Raw genomic sequence first — 17,236 nt, forward strand, 5'->3', positions numbered from 1 at the left:
CAGCTTCATGCCGGCTAATCTCTCCTGACACCTCACACAGCCCCGACAGGGAATCACTCTACCCTGAAAACAATCCAACCCCCCCTTCCCTCCCTCTCCGCTCCAAATCGACACCAGCCCCTTCTGTCTGTCTTTCTTACATTTCTCTTTACCCTCTCCCGCCCTATCTATCCCTTCCCCATTCATTCTCTCTGTCTGTCTTTCTTAAATTTCTCTTTAAGCTCTCCCTCCCTATCTATCCCTTCCCCATTACTTCTCTCTGTGGCCTACTCTTTCTCTCGTGTCTCCATCTGTCTTTGTCAAACCATATTCCGTTTCTCTTCTATCTCGCTCAATCGTTCCTCCCCTCTGTCTTTTCTCCTCCGCTCACGCTTCCTCGCCGGGTATATCATGCCTCTGTTGATGAGAATCTATGAAAAGACCATGTGATCGCCGATTGAGGAATAGGCTGCTTTTCCTTAAGGACTCATCGGCATTCAAGAACGGCATTTTTTACTCCACGGTTGGACGTTGCCAAAGTTGGAGGGTCTTTATCTCGGAGCGCACCTTTACAGATGGAGAGAGGCTCCACATGCAGGATCCCTTTAGGAGCATAAACACAGACATCTTCCCCTCGACACCCATCTCCCTAAATATACTTTAGTTTTTGGAGAGAAAAGAGAGATGAGGGACTCGCTGATAAAATCTCTTTTTAATGTTTGCACTGACAGACCATTGTTAAAATTCTTCGTTTAAACAGCAACACATTTCCAGGCTTGTTGTTTGCACTGTAGTTAGTTAGTCTCACAGAGCAAATGAGATCCTTTACATCATTTTCTCTAATTAGCGTATTTGGGATACAAGAATTCTCGCGAGACAAGTCACTCAAAAAATCCCATTTATTATTTAAATGTATTCAACAATTCCAAAAGATAAGATAAACAAACATGTCATAGATTTCATTTACAAGCTGTTTGTTCTTCTCATCATATCTATTGAGGCTCCCCACCCTACAGAGCACAATCTCATTGGCTGCTGAGGAAAATATCTGTCATTGGCTGTAGCACTGAGAGAAAAAAAACAAAAAAAAGAACGATGGCACGGCACATGCTAAAAATGCAGACGCTCACTGGTACGCACGGACACATACGTACTCACACGTGCACACACTCGCCCACAAACCCCACACACAGCCATGATAGACCAAGTCACTCACCCAATCAATTTCATTCTCAAGCAAGCTGTCAGGCCGCCATGTTGAGTAAATATTACCATAATGCCTGTGTGTCAGTGAGTATGCAGCTAATGAATGGATGACATCCAGTGAGGCTCAGAGACACTGAAACAGAAAAAATCGCCCACTCACTGTTACTGTGCTTGAACGCCCCCTCCACCTCCCCACCGTCTCACTCACTTCTGAGTCTTTCCGTCTCCGTCTTTGTGACTTCACCCCCACCTCGCCCTCTACTTCAGAAGACACTTCTTCTTCATCTTTTTTTTTTTTCTTTTTATACAGCGCAACAAGGCTCAGAGGTCAGCGCAGCACAGGAGAATGAAGACCTCTTCGACTAGGTTACGTCTGAATCTGAAGATGTGGCGAGTAGAGCGTCTACATAAAACTAGAACATCGAGGAGACAATTTGAACTCTACTTTTAATCCGAACAGCAGCAACATCATCGTGTGTGTGCGTGCGTGCGTGTGTGTGTGTGTGTGTGTGTGTGTGTGTGTGTGTGTGTGTGTGTGTGTGTGTGTGTGTGTGTGTGTGTGTGTGTGTGTGTGTGTGTGTGTGTGTGAGAGGTGGTCCGCGGTAAGGATATCATCTATATGGGATGATTCCTTTTTCAGATACATTGTATGGTACAGTGCAAAATGTATTGTAATTCTCCACATGGACATTATATAGTTGACTTGTTGCACCCATCGATGAAGAAAAACACCCACTGCCATGAATTACTCACATAGATTTCTTTTCCAGCTGTTAGACGTCTGTGCTGCATCACAAATAACGAATCTGTTCTCTCAGTCAAACAGGATATCTTCACAAGGGACAAATATATATATATATATCTTTTTAAATCTCATTTGTGTAGAATATTATGCATGTCTACAAAATAAAAACACACTCTAAGGAAAAATTGCACGGAACAACACCACGAGTTTCAGTCAATCGAGTCCACTGACGGTAAAGCCGACTGTTGCCACTGTGGAGAGAGGAGGTGAGGTCGTCCACTTTTGCAGGGTTTTCATGTTTGTCGTTGATATTTCTGTGCAAGGGCTGAATAGGAGAGACACTGAAAGCGAAGGAGCTTGTGATACGTCGGCGTTGTCGCGAGGAGTGTAGAAAAACCAGCCCACCTCCACCCCACGCCCACTCCTCCCGCCCGGCCCCACTCGGTGTGTCCTCGGGAGCTTTCCATCCAGACTCGGCTACAGAGCCTGGATGAGGCTGATGAATACGAAGCAGAGGTGTCCGTGATGATGGAGAGAATTAGGAAAACTAGAGAGCATTCCAGCTTTTAACACATACTCACCCCCCTACCCCCCAATCTCTTCCTGCCTGACTGTCCCTGTGTCCGTCTGTTCTCAGTCTGCGTAGAGGATGAAGCCAGAGAAGGTGCTGTACTTGTTGTTGTTTCCTCCGTGGGCTTTGCCTCCATCCAGTTTGATGTAAACCTCGTCTCCCGCGTCCAGATGGAGGATGACGCTGTTGGAGGCGTAGTCATAGTTCTGGTCAGCGTCTTGGGCAATGGCGCTGGCACGGACCTGGAAGGACGGTGACAGATGAACATATAGGCTTGTTAGCCACAGTACATATGTATATATAGGACTTCATTAATTTAGGATAAGAACAAATCGGTTGTCATTCTCTCAACTACACTGTTGCCAGTCTCCATGATTGTTAATCAGTTCTAAAGGCACTCACATATCCCCACCAAGGCTGCACAAGTCTGCACATTTACATCAAGATCTCCATAAAAATACAGTGCCAGAATGTTTTTTTCTTTTAGAAAGTGCAGGCGTCACAGTATTAACAAAATATTTACAAAATTCTCAGAGCCTTGCCTGGATTCAGACCTCCACCAAGTACTAATCTTGCATAAACACCACCACATGTATATTGATATCTATTGATTGATGTATGAGATATTCTGTTACTTACTATAGCAACCAAGCAAAGGAAGACGAAAAATCGTTCAAACAAAAAACGACAACAACTAACTGCCACAAGTCTTAAAACATCAGAGTGACATTTGTTGCACAGAGGGAGAATGTGTCATTTACGGAAATAAAAATAAAAACACAACAGGGGCAAAAATAGTTCTTTATATTATATTAAACCTATAGGGCCGAGCAGAGGGTCAGGCAACTGGGCCTTTCTGTCGAGCAGATTTATGGGTTCAATCAAGCCAGCGGTCTTCCACAGAAGACCTAACATCCAACCTCAGAACAAAAGGGCCACAGAAAGACACCGTCTCGAAAACTCAACAACAAGGCTGCCTTTATTAGCTTCTTATTGTGGTAGAAATTACTGTGAGATATAATAAAAGAAACATGAAGGACACACAATGAATATAAGAAGACATATTTCACAACGCATATTGAGGAGTGTCAAGAATATTTGAAATGAGTTGACATATCATACGGGATGTTTTTTGGTGTGTGTGTGTGTGTGTGTGTGTTTGTGTGGTGTGTGTGTGTGACATTCTGGAGAGGTTTCTAAATAACCTGTCCTGGCTAATTAAGACCTCCACCACAAACATGCTCTCTCTCTGGGGAGGGAAGTAGCTGCAGTGCCAAACGGGCGCTGAAACAAGAGCTGTGTTTTCAAGCGTGTCTGTGTGTGTGCTTGTGTGAAAAGAGAGACTAATCTTACATGTTCTCATTACAAAACGACTACTACAAAATCCTGTATCTCAAGTTGCAATTTTTTACGAACCGTTTGTCTCCTCGTTGCCAAACGCAATAAAAGAAGGAAGTTGGGAGAAACCAGCAGTGACACACAATGAAGGTCGTAGACTGGATGTTGCTGGCATCCAGTGTGTGCCTTTGTCTGCTGAGGCCTCATTAAATATGAAGCCACCGTGGTGTAGTTGGTTTAAAGCCGAACGTTCGCTTTTTAATTCCGCATTCCTGCTTCAAAAATCAGTTTCCGTGAAGATTATCTTGCTGAGCAAAGCATGTTAGTTTCATAAACCTGTGTTTGCCTCTCTCCACCACTCTATTTAGCTCTGTTTTGTGCAGCTCCTTTTTTCCACGTAACCCTCAAGACCTGCACATAAACCAGACACACACATTTTCGACCATGCGGCAGGATGGTGACCCTAAAGATTCAGGAGGTTTTATGGCTGTCTTTATCAATGTGATCCTACTTATAGTAGCGTGGCATCAACTGCTGACTACCAAGAAGCCCCGAAAGTAAACAAGAAGTAAATCTGGCTGCAGTACAGCCTGGCAGAGCATCTCCGGGTCTGTGGGTTTATATGGGTCATAAACCGCTGATGGGCTCTAATGAAGGGTTCAGAACTAAACTGACATCATTTGCATTAATGGTGATCTGCCAGCTAACTCTGGTCACCTACATTGACTCTAAAAAGGCCTGTACACCCAATACAGATGCTAAACTAAAAAGTTGTTACTTTGACCTAATAGTCATCATTTCAGAGCAAGCACAAAAAAGTGCCACTCCTCCAATGCTTACAGTCTCAGTCCTCATTGACTAACGAGGAGAACTGCATCAGTCGTAACTTAAACAGAATCGAACAAAAGGATCATTATTTCCTCTTGAGATGAAGAAAGAAAGCACTGTACATCCTTTAAAGTATCCATTGGTTAAATAAGCCAATTAGTCATTTAGTCTGGTCAGTAAGTTTGAAACAAAATCAATAGTTTATGTGCATTTGAGGTATTTTCTTGTGACCCATTATCGGGTATCTAAAGTCCATTCTGGCCCTTAACGTTGCTCGGTGTTTGTCCGCGCAGCTTTAAATCGGGGCTTTTCGAACAGGCAGCATAGAGGACGGCCAATATTAAGCCGTACACACAATAGGCGTATTGATAAATGTTACAGGGGTCAGCTACTGACAGAGATCGACTGCACAGAATGCATCACCGTTGCCAAAACCTATAAACATTTTCCACATATTATACATTAAGAAATTGTATATTTTTTGCAGGATTTAAATCACTGACTTAAAGGGTTGACAGGGTTTGTTTCAAATGTAGTCATTGTCACCGTTATTCTGTGTTTAGCCTTTTTCTATGGATTCTGTTCATGACGTGTGGAAAGAAAACGTACACATTTTTGTATGCGTCTTTAGATTTTTTAATTTGCATATTTTAACATAATATTTCATATAACTAAAACTAATTGTCTTACTGTAATGTAAGTAATCACTGCAGCTGTTTTATGGTGATATCTATTAGTTCTCCTTTTTACCCTATTCCCCACCTTACAGTATAAGTATAAGTATAACATTTGACAATACATATCTTCAAATGCTGTTTTCCCAAATGACTTTTTTTCTTACACTCCGAGCCAATCTCCACTTCACTTACATACACCACACGTTCTGATTTTATTCCCATCTATATTCTAATGGTTTTTATAGGGGGCTTTGTTCATACATCATTCATAGCCTGATATATATATTATTTTATTCCTAAAAACGTAGTGATAATGGATTTTTTTTTATGGCTGCTGATAGTATTTTCTGATTTATGATGTGATGCAAATAGATATCCAAAATCCCTTCTGTAAAAACCTTTGACTCTAATATGTCAACAACATGAAACAAGCATTTGTAATCTGCGTTATCCAATGTTTACATTTCTGTTTTCCAAATGAGCCCATATTTAATAAGCTACTACATGAATGTGACACATTTAAGAAGACTTGTGATACAAAGAACTGGAGAGATTCCATTGCTGTATCTGTTGGTTACATGTTTGACCCTATTCAGCTGTTTCCCCTTGAAGATGTTCTTCCTGTTGTCTCATAGCGATCACCGATAATGCTGAACCTCATGCTCATCCTTTATGGATTTTACCTGATGTTGGAAACACATCGCACGTCTTATTAAAATAGCAAATGAAAAGCCTTCCTGAACTCTTTCACTGCTAAAGCGCATGATGGACTGCAGCAAATGACTCTTCACATCTGTACATTTAAGGCGGTAAATGTGACAAATCTGTGATAGAAAATCAGAGCGTTTCTTTCGAGACGCACAAAAGAATCTTAAGTGTTTTTCTCCGGAGCAACACAATGGCAAACGCACATCAGCTACTCCAGAGGCTACTGAGCGTTTCCAGCACCACTACTTTATAAAGCATTTAAGTGGCCACCTTACAGTGGACCTGGTCAGGGTCAGGCTGCGTGCTCCGGGATGTTAGTCATGTCTTCTCTACATCTCACTGCAGGCAGCAAAGCGTGTCTGCTAACATCCCCACATAAAGCAACATTGTGACACAGTTTTGAGAAGCACAACTGTTTCTGAACATTATAAACATCGAATTCAACATTAGATACAGGAACACGGACTGCAATAAATGTGTACGCTTTGAATCACTTGTCCTCTTGCAGCCCATCATTTTTTAAATCATTTTCAAAGAGAAAACTTTTCTTTGCATTGCCTTCAGCTCCCCGCGCTGAGCTGTGAAGCGGAGAGGAGTGAGGTCACACTTCTTCAGCCATCTCAATAGGATTTTTGCCAATGATTGAAATATAAAAGCGCAATTTTGTAATAGAAGGTGAAATAAACAAAGAAACGGCTGCGCAAAACTTCACTAGCCAGATGGATTTAAAAGAGCATGAATCATTTATTTAGAGCAACATTTCAGTCCTAATGTCCTTAAATTCAAAATGACCCTCTTTCTGTTTAAATAAGGAGGTTTGAAGGTGTCTCTAACACTTTAATAACACGCCATTGACAGTGAAAGTCACATTGGTATGAAATGTGTGAGTGCCATGAAGGCTAATCTGATTAATTAAATTCTGGGGAGAGGTTTTAAGATGCAGGAGTAATATATGGAATATTGTACTTTTTTTTTATTGTTTATCCTCTTGATTAAATCGAGCGCAGCTCATATCAATGTGCAAACAAAGCTTCCTGTTCTGATTCTGAGATGCCGCGTCCAGAGCATATTAATATGATATGATGCGCCCCGGGCGTGCAAAGTCAACACCATCCTATTAGAGGGTTACCGCCTTGGGTCGGTGAGGGAGTGGGTGATGACGGCTCGGGAGGATTTGTCTGTTGGGATTTTAATGAAACTTTATCAAAATATTTGCTTTCCAGGTGTTCACACAGAACCCGGGAACCTCTGGCAATGTCACAGATGTGTAATTCCTTTAAATTATTCTCTTCATTTGCTCTTTAAGGAATCTAAGCTGCCTTCATGTGCATGATTTATGTATTTTTGTGGGGAGGGGGGAATATAAACATAACATTCCTTTAGCAGAGACAGGATGAGCAAAGCCCTGGTGAAAGCCAACTTGCCTGAAATCATTCCAGTTTCTTCCACAATGATATTTCTGTCTTGTTTTGTTTCTTTGCTCTAATGGTTTTCATCCCCTTCTGAGACTAAGCGCCGCAGTCTAGGCCTCCTCCTTTTGCTTTCAATGATAAGCATGCATGAATAAAGCCTCACTATTTTTGAAATAATGATCAGGGAGCTCCTATTGGAGCTATTTTTCTTTTATTGTCTCCAATGCACACGAGGAACTTGGGGATATGAGGTTCAAATGCAGGCTATGGCAGATGTATAGCGAGAGACGAGCGGGACAAACAGCCAACTGGCAGCGCGTGACCTTGACGCGGAATATGTAGAGGAACTTTGACAAGACAAACAAAGCATGAGGCTGTACGCGCCGGCTCCAGCGATGGTAAATGAGGTGTCAGGCGATGTTGTCTTCCTTGTGGCTGCTCGTGCGTGTTTGCATCCGTCATATCGTCAACGTGATGGCTTTGATTGAATAATATTCTGAGCGGAGACACAAAAAAATTCAAGGCTGCACTTGGGCTTAATAGATAATGCGTGCCAGGAAAAGTGAAGCACTCTTAACTTATGCTCAGTATACAGTACCTGTGAAAGTGAATATCAGAAATATCAGTTGTTTATGTGAGGAATCAGAGAGGAATTCGTGGCACATTTTAAAATGCTTCTCCAGTCTCCTTAATAAAGTGGTATTTCTTTTACAGTCAGCCTCTTTTGAAAAGGCATTTTGCATCATTTTCATCCAGCAGCCGTAGTCTACATCTATTCCAAATCCTTATTAGAATACTGTTTATGAAAAACATGACAATGTGAAGTTTTATCTGTTCTGTCTGGTGCAGGCGGAGCCAGTAACGTCCCACTGGGACATCTTACACGAGGCTTTGTCACTGTGACAAGGACATGTCTCGTGGCTTCTCTGACAGGGATTTGTTGACTTGATGTTGAGCCTCCATTTTGGATCAACGAGTCTATTGGTCCTCTTTAAATCAAAGTGTACTGCCGTCTAATTGTGTTTGAACATTCCAGCCGTGAACTGCATGCCTAATAGCAGCTTAGATAGCTTGCCACGGCTACTGAGCCTGATCCAACATTTCACTGCACCGCACAACAGAGGAGAGACACGCGTGCATGTCTGTGGGCACAAGATGCAATTTTACTGAAATAATGAGAACAGGAAACAAGGACGGGTTGCGGGAGAATTGTATTGTCGGAGAGCGGCGGGTTTCCCACGTGTCGCGGGTTTATTCGTCAGAGGAACCTAAGTGAAAACATGATAAGAGGAATGAAATGGTAACAGGAGATTTGCCATCTGTCAGCCGAGAGTAGGAAAAGGCTTCCTGAATTCATTTCACCAGCTGTGCTTTTTGTACCTGCTCAGCCTCTTTGGAAACAGAATTACTTTGCCGCACAAACCCTCGCGCTGTTAATGAAATTGCTTACACTAATGCTAAAAGGGAGTCTGGTGTCACCGATATTCAATCCAGCGAAACTTTTTTTTAGAGTCTAGAAAAAGCCGCATCGCAATTGTGGCGTGGCGGCAACAAAAGAGGGTGAAATCAAGACAAGCTCCTCTTGAAAGAGCCACGAGAGGCTTGTCAGAGGAAACGGCAGTGGGGGAAGAGAGGCATCAACTTTGACCTGCGATCCAGCCACTCTTTCTCTCCTGTGTCTGACTCATCACGCTCAGTTAATTACTGAGATCCACAGCACTGTCTGCCTCCAGCGCCAACACCAAATCCACAATCACCGCTCCCAGCATTGTCTGAAAAGAGACTTTTACAGCAAAAAATTTCAACCTTTGTTCACACTAAGCCTTGCTTTTCCCGTGTGCTTCATGAGTAACCCTGAGGCGCTGAGATTTCCCCCCTTCTATTTCTTAAATGGAAGAAAAGACTCCAAAACGAGGAATAGAGAGTTTCTGCACAAGTGCTGGATGACAGGCAGCTTAGCTGTGACGCATATTTTTTCATACAGTGGCTGATCCATCCTCTCTTACTGTTGATCATCTCACCCATTTTCATATTAGGAGGGGGGGGGTGTTAAACACATTGATTTATGTAGCAGACTGTGAGTCATTTGAAGCCATTGACTTGGTGCTTTCGTGTGAAGGAGGAGAGGATAATTGTGGGTATCACTGAAGACCGAATTCGGGGGACAGCTAAATGTCAGGGGCGTGTGGGGGGGGGACGGAGAGAGATGTGTTTGCATAAGAGGCCCAGGGGCACTTGTCTATCTCCAATATGGCCCTCATTATAATGAAGAACTCTTGTGAGTCAACACCACAGCATCATCGAGTCAGCCAGCCACAGGAGACAATCCATAGCCTATTTTAGACCGTATGTCTTCGCTCTCACAAACACACGAGACATTATAGCAGTATTTCACGAGCTCCTTAATCTGAGATGCCAGCGCGGGCCGTGTGGGCACTAATGACTCTAATGCCTCTCTAGCCGAGGAGCTCAGCGTAAAAATGTTTTAAAGGAACGGAATTATTACGGACTAGTGGTGGGCAGTTGTCGAGCCAGTTTTGAAACTTCACCAATAAATGATAGATTTTCTTCCACCGTGCTTGCGGATGACAGCCCATGTCATCTTGACATTTCCAATCTGTTTGGTATTTCCTAACAACATGGGCCAATCTTCATTTGAAAGCCCTCGCACCTAATTAGACCGGCTCTAATGTTCCACTCGGCAGAGTGTCAAATCCAATGTCCAATTACACAGCAGATCAAGGCCAAAGGTCCGCCTCCACTACCTCTTGGGCTGATTATAGAAGATATGCCATGGAATACATCACATAGGAAGAAATGGGTCTGTCAGGAGAAGGGAAGACACGCTCGCACACGTACACATAAGAGGATCAATACCGCAGGCGAAGAGGCTGAGGGACTGAGGGTGGCTCTCTCAAACCCTGTCTGTCTATTTCAGACAGAGTCTCTCTGTTACACCAGGCCGACACACAGAGGCCTCTCAGTGCTGAAGTCAGACCACGATGAAGAATAGCAGGTCTGAACATTACCAGAATGTTAAAATCAATCAAGTGGAGGTATTGCTGTGTGTCTGTGTGCGTGTAAATACTTTGTGTGTTTAGTTACAATCCAATTTTTCTTCTTTCATTTTTTGTACTGAAAAAAAAAACAATATGTTTCCCTTTAACAATGTAAGTGAGTGACAAGGTATTGAATGGAATGTCTTTTTGATGTTCATGACGACTCATCCAGATGTGCCGGCTCCTATTTCTAATGTCAGGATTGACTCCTCATGTTAAACACAAAGCGTGGGTTTCACCTGGATACACAGCAACAGGATAAACAGTCTGTTGTTCATGTGCATCCGAGCTGAAGACGCCCCCCTGAAGGTGTCTCTGATGGGCTGATGGTGTGAGAGGGAAATTACACGCGACTGAACTTCAGCAACACTTTAAGGTTAAAAAAAAAAACACGGCATGGCACACTCTTACATATTCTGTTATAGTGCAATGCATCACTTGAGTAATGGATGGCATTGTGTTTTAGCAAAACGATTCCGGTTCCTTTTTGCCACTTTTAAAGAAAAAAAGTGTTTTCCTTTTTAAGATGAAAACTTCCTGCTCCCTTTGGAAAGTGAGCTCCTGTAGACCTGCCATAGAGGAGAGATGGAGGGCAGCGCACAGTTGGGGTGGGTTGAGGCAGTGAGTTTGGGGGGGGGCAAGCCTGTGTGTAAGTGCATGTGTGGATGTGTGTGTGTGTGGATGGAAGGAGGAGACTGCAGCAGTAATTGCGAAGGAAGAGGCATGTGCACGAAGGACGTTGAAGCTTATTAAAGGAGGAGACGGAGTGATTATTCACTACGGTCCTCTTGAGAGACTGACGCTGAAGTCATTGCTTTTAATTAACTCTGAAACGGTTTTGCGGATTAATAACAATATTAAGAAGGGAATGGAGAGGAGAAGCGCAAACGCATCCTGGATCTGGTTCAGGCTTTTTAATTACAATTAAATAGACTGGATGGCACAATAGCACAATAACTATGTCTTTTCTGTCCTCTTTTCTTTCTCCCCCTCCTGCTGCATCCATTGAAGTCGTCTCCATTGTCACTGCCGTGTCTCTCCGGATGTGACAGGTTATAGCAACGCATTGATTTGTTGGAGGGAGTGTAGGACCGCTTGGAATGTTTGGCAAGCGGGTAAAAGAACAGGCCGTGCAAAAGAGAGTATGGAGAGGAACTTGGAGGGTGGTGCAAAAATGCTGAAAATAGATTCCTTATGTTTGTTTACCCGGAAGCTCACTTTTTTTTTTTCTTTTTTTGGTCGAGCTTGAAAAGTGTCAAAGTTGCGGGGGACAGTGCTGGGGATTCTTGTGTTGCACTCTCTGGAAGTGGAAGAAGAGGAGAAGAAATAAAGGAAGTGGTGGATGCTGATGTTAGACGCAGCTTGTAAGAACCCCTGGAGTGGGAGGAGCACTGCAGGGCCTGGGAACCCGCTGCTTCACTAAAGCCAAAAGATGATAAAATACTAGTATTGTCTACAATTCCCTCATCCCCCCCCCCCCCCCCCCCCTCTCCCAACCCACAGTGTAGCTTTTTGCAGCCTTAATGAGCTGAGGAAAGCACCAGTGTGACTGCAGGAGCTTCAGTGAGACTCTCAGCACTTCATCAATGATGTAGCATAAGTTGGCCCAACATTTATAACCATTCACAGTCATTTACACAGACTAAGGCTCTGGGGCCTTCTCAATCAGCCCAACACACAACTTAATAACCACCGCAGCAAGAGGATAGCGTGTTTATGCATAAACTAGAGAAATAGACTCAGTTACCACTTTATAAACATTACGCGGGTCTCTGGAGACCCACTCTGTGTGCGTCTAACTTAAGTACCTCCACACCCTCCTCTTGGGAGCACAACGAAGCGGGAACAGACGGCGTTTTATAGGAACATATGCTCTTCTTCCCCTATTATATATCAATGCTTTTACGCCCACCCATAAACATTACTGTTGAGTGAGACATCATATATAGAAGGCAATTGCTGTAACTGTGTTTTTCTTGCTGGCTGTGAACTTGGCGAGGGTAAAGGAATTAACCTCTGGCTGCCTTGGCGAGACTGCGGGTTCATCCTACAGGGCCGGTGCCAGCTGTTGTTTTTGTCTCCGTGCTGCTCATATACGGTTCTACTGCAAGACCCCAACATATCTCTGCTTTAATCTCACTCTGTGTTTATTTATTGGCACCTGGCAAAAGCATTAAAAACTTAAGAAAATAACTTTGCAGCCAGTCGGCGTGAAACACGGAGGCTGCAGGGCCGTGACGTGAAACGTCAGAGGATGAGATTGGGTGGATTTTTACTTCCATGCATCACTTATCTAATCTCATTTCAGGGCTCTGTGTGTCTGACTGTGGCACAAGCTGATGACGGTGAATCAGAAACCTCCATGTGTCGGTGAAATGGGCTACAAATGATGCGTTTCCTGTGAACTGTGATAAGTGTGATCTCATTTATTGTGCACACTAAGAAAAAAAAGGAGTGTCACCAGCAGAATATCATCAACATTCTGTCTCCATGCGTGCAGTTCACGTCAAGTACAAAGGTCATTGTGGCAAGAAATAAAGTGCAGCTATAAGCAGTTAAAATTAATGCAGCATGACAATGTGTGGAACACCCCTTAACATCTACTTTCTCATGATTTATTATCACATTATGCACTTTAGCAGAGAATTGTTATTACAATGTGTTTTTTTCCCCTGCATGAAATTGGTTTTGAAGGATGAAACGTGTTTAAATGGTAGGCTGGTCCTACGCGGATTTCTTCTTCTTCTTTACATTAATATATTTCCCCTCCTATTTATCACAATACTCACAATATGAAAGCGACGCCGTTGCAGCTTGAGCAAACGATATCTGTAATAACTGCGGCGTTAACAGCCATCTTTTTACGGACGACGCGTATTTCAGAGCAACTTTGAAGATCAGAGATGTGACGGCTGATCGGAAGGCACACATTAACCAACCTGAGAAGACCCTCCGGGGCGCAAAATAAAATTAGAGTCCCATTAGAATGATGCATCATAAGAATCCGAGAATAGACCGTGTAGACGTCCTAATGCATTTCACTCGGCTGCAAAGACAGATGTGTGCAGCGGTGGACAGTCAGCACAATGTGATGCACGGACAGGTATGGTCCGAATATTGTAAGCGGAATTAAATCCCCCCTCCCCTTTTACACTTACAACGAGGAAAAGCCACTTAAGCACATATAGTCCAAAAGTTATATTATATACGTGCAATAAAAGAATCGGAAGGGTCCACACACTGTCTTTTATAATAACTGTAATGCTAAAAAAATAATAGCCTACTATAACAAAACCTCACAATGCACGAAACACTTAATGACGAAATTGAATGAAATACCAGGCGACCACTTTGTCATCATCACTCCAAAACACCGTAAGACTTCTAGATATTAATCCTAATTTAGAAAAAAAAAAAAGCGGAATGCCTGAAAGTTACAGTTTTTACTCTGAAGGCAAAATCATCTGCGCGCACTGAGCGTTCAACCCAAAGCGACCGTCCTTCGGATCGCGGGAAGCGGGCAATGTCAGGACGCATCACGCGGCGAGCGGACGCGGGTTGCAACCAGCCGACACATCTCATCTCCAGGCGCGCGGGGTGCCACAGCTGTGCGCTCCCGGCTCCGGAGGCGCACGGCTGATGCGCACGCTCCCCCTACAATGTCCCTATTTATTGCTTTATTTTGGAGAATCTTTTGCCTACAGTGTGGATTACTGAGGAGAGGGAGCAGCAGGGAAGTCAGGTATATGCTGACACTGCGGACAGAAAGTCGGTAAAAGTTTCAAAGAGCTCACCTGGCCGTTCTTGCAGAGATCTGCCCACATGCTGGTGCCGTCTCCTCCTCTCATCAGCACGTGGTAGATGAAGAAGTATGTGCCCGGTATGCTGCAGATGAACTTGCCCGATATGCCATCGTAGTTGTTGCCGAGGTTGGTGACCACGTCGTCAAACTTGAGGATCTCGTAGCCTTCGTGGGGGTTCTTAAGCCCCGCATAGAAGGCCACCCGAGGCACCGTGCTGTATGTGGCCGTGCTGATAGCTCCGTTCCCCCCAAGACCCAAAATCCCAGTCCTTCCCTGATCCCCTCTGTCGCCAGGAGGCCCCGCAGGTCCTGGTGGCCCCGGTTCTCCCGGTGGTCCGGGTGGTCCGGGCTTGCCTGGCCTGCCAGGCTTCCCTTGTGGGCCCTGCAGCAAGGTGGAGGGTGGAAGCACGTTGCTATGGTCACTTAACGCCTCTGCCTCAGCCTGGAGACCGGTGGAGCTGGTGCTGCTGGCCGGAGTGCCTTTGTTCAGGTAGGGGTCGCACACCATACGACAGGTGCCCAGCATCTCATAGTGGCTGGCGTCTGTACCCACAGAGCTGACGAGCACGGGGATGAGGACCACCAGCACCAGGACCAGCATAACCCCTACGGCAGCCGCCACCAGGGTCTTCCTCCCGATGCTGAGTCGGGGAAGGGGCTGCGCTGCCAGCGTGGGTCTCCCGGGGGCGGAAATGGTGACTGCTTGGTGTGGGGAGCCTGTCACCGTCGGAAGGGATCCAGAGATCCCGAGAAGAGTTGCGAGAGGACCGGCGAGCGTGTGAGGGTGAGACAGAGACCCACATACACTTACTCACATACTCCTCGCTGTTCTGCTCAGTCACGCTAAAGTAGGCAACCAGTCATTCACACATACAAAAAGAGCCAAGGAAGCCCAAGCATACACAGGGAGACATCCAGCCTGCACTTACAAACACAATCTGACTTGTGAGAAGAAGCAAGAAGGAAGCAGATCCCAGAGGAATGGAGTGAGAGACAGAGGGAGGGAGGGAGAGAGAGAGAGAGAGAGAGAGTGGGTGAGTGTGAAAGATACAGAGCAGCCACTGGATCTGTGTGTGCGTGTGTGTATGTGTGTGTGTATGTGTGTGTGTGTGTGATGAGTTTGTGGTGCCGGATTCTCAGGCTTTGGCTTTTTATACGGCAGGAGAAGCGGAGCCTCCCCCCCCCCCTCCCCTCCCCTCTGCTCCCCCATCTAGTGAGAGGTTGGCGTGGCTACGTCCCCTTCTCTCTCTCCGGCTCACTCGGAGGAAGGACTCTCATCACACTGCATTTCTTTCCACCACTCTCCTGAACCGCCGAGAAACCAAGGCAACCCCCCGTGACCATCTTGCTCCCCCTCTTTCATCCCTCTCTTTTCCCTCTCCCCTTGCTCTCCCTCCTTCTCCCCACTTTTGATGCCGTTTCTCACTCCCCTTGCTTTCTCCTCTCTCTCATCAGCATCCAGACTCTAAAAATAAAGATGGAGCTGTGGAGAGACAATCTTTTTTTTTTTCTTCTTCTTCTTTTTTTCTTTTCCTGGAGGTGGGTTCTAGAGATGCATGCATATATGTGCACACAAGGCAACACTTAATCTGTTATGCCAGGAAGTGCTAACAGCTCCTCAAAAAAAAAAAAAAGGTGCTAATTACAAAAGTTCATGCTAAAAGAAGAATTCATAAGCCAACAGCTTGACCTGTATAATATAATTTAAACATTGCAATAACACATGTAGAAAGACTGTTAGGAAACTTTTTATATCACTAACTGGCATGTCACATTAAACACTTTTTAAAGGTATAAGCAGCCACAGACATTGATGCTCTTATTTTATTCCCCTCGTTGCCTTTCCCCCGTGCCAATAACCCTGTTTCTTCACCTGAATGCGCTGACACCGTTTCTTATTGGTGTCTTTTTTTAGGTATTGATTTCATGGTTTTTTATCAAATCAAGGGTCCTGGTTGGGAGGGGGGGAAAAAATCTATATGCAGCAGTGATGTCATTTGTTTGACATTTTCATCCCTTAGAGTGATGAATGGGAAAGTAAGAAAGCAAATGACAAAGTCTGTAGATGGCAAACAAACATAGTCATCACGTGAAATATGTGTTGTGTTTGCAGAGAGGTCGGTCTTCAGTGTTTTTGGTCTCAATACAGTTCAGAACACAAAATGGACAAATAAATCATGTCGCATGGAGAGAATATGGCATGTCTATTTCAATATGAACTGCCGATTGGTAAAAAAAAAAAAAAATAGAGCCGCACTGATATATCTGGCTTTGAATCACAAAAGCAAAGCCAGTACAGCTGGTAGCAGAACCCAATGTAAATGGTTGGTGCACACTTTAATTTTATTACTCTGCATTTCATGCATTATATTGGACCTACATCCAACGTGCATCAGTAAACACGATGCAGCAGTAAATATTGTCGCAGTGACAGCTGGCAGAGTGTGTTTACCTCTGCGACCACCAGCAGCCCTTGTCAGTCTCGTCTTGAGACCACTATGGAAACACAGACAACAATGGGCTGAAGGAACCTTTTAGTTTCTTGAAAAGTAGTCTTGGGGCTAAAATTACAGAGAATGTCTTGGTGGAAAAATGGCTTATGGGTGTTGACCAGAACCCTCCTGAGGGTTCTAGCGAGATCCGTTCATATTCCCTTTTATATCGTTCTCCATCCTAACCATGGTTTAGCCTGAGGCCATGGGAACATGTCCAGCAGCCTCGGTCCTCATGAGGCTCCCATGGGTTCTACATTGTATACAATCATGTCTGAAAAAGTAAATATATCCTATTTGTTCCAATTGAAATGCATTAGAGTAAAGGTTATATATTCTAGATATAAATGCTTGTTTTCGCTTTTTACATAATGACCTGAACACATTTTTAGATTAATGGACCATCGTGCCTTCGAGGC

The 17,236-nt window shown here is 44.3% G+C and overlaps 1 protein-coding gene across 1 annotated transcript; it reads right to left on the reverse strand.

Moving 5' to 3' along the window:
* Positions 1 to 1,718: 1,718 nt before the first annotated feature.
* Positions 1,719 to 15,381, reverse strand: c1ql1l2 (complement component 1, q subcomponent-like 1-like 2). The gene is made up of 2 exons (XM_084037299.1): positions 14,318 to 15,381; positions 1,719 to 2,743 (listed from the first exon to the last, which is right to left on the reverse strand). The coding sequence occupies exons 1-2, from the start codon at positions 14,924 to 14,926 to the stop codon at positions 2,564 to 2,566; spliced, it is 789 nt and encodes a 262-aa protein (XP_083893425.1). The 5' UTR covers positions 14,927 to 15,381; the 3' UTR covers positions 1,719 to 2,563.
* Between the last annotated feature and the right edge of the window lie 1,855 nt (positions 15,382 to 17,236).

The sequence above is a fragment of the Eutrigla gurnardus genome (assembly GCF_963514095.1).
Source record: "Eutrigla gurnardus genome assembly, chromosome: 20".
Classification (NCBI taxonomy): domain Eukaryota; kingdom Metazoa; phylum Chordata; class Actinopteri; order Perciformes; family Triglidae; genus Eutrigla; species Eutrigla gurnardus.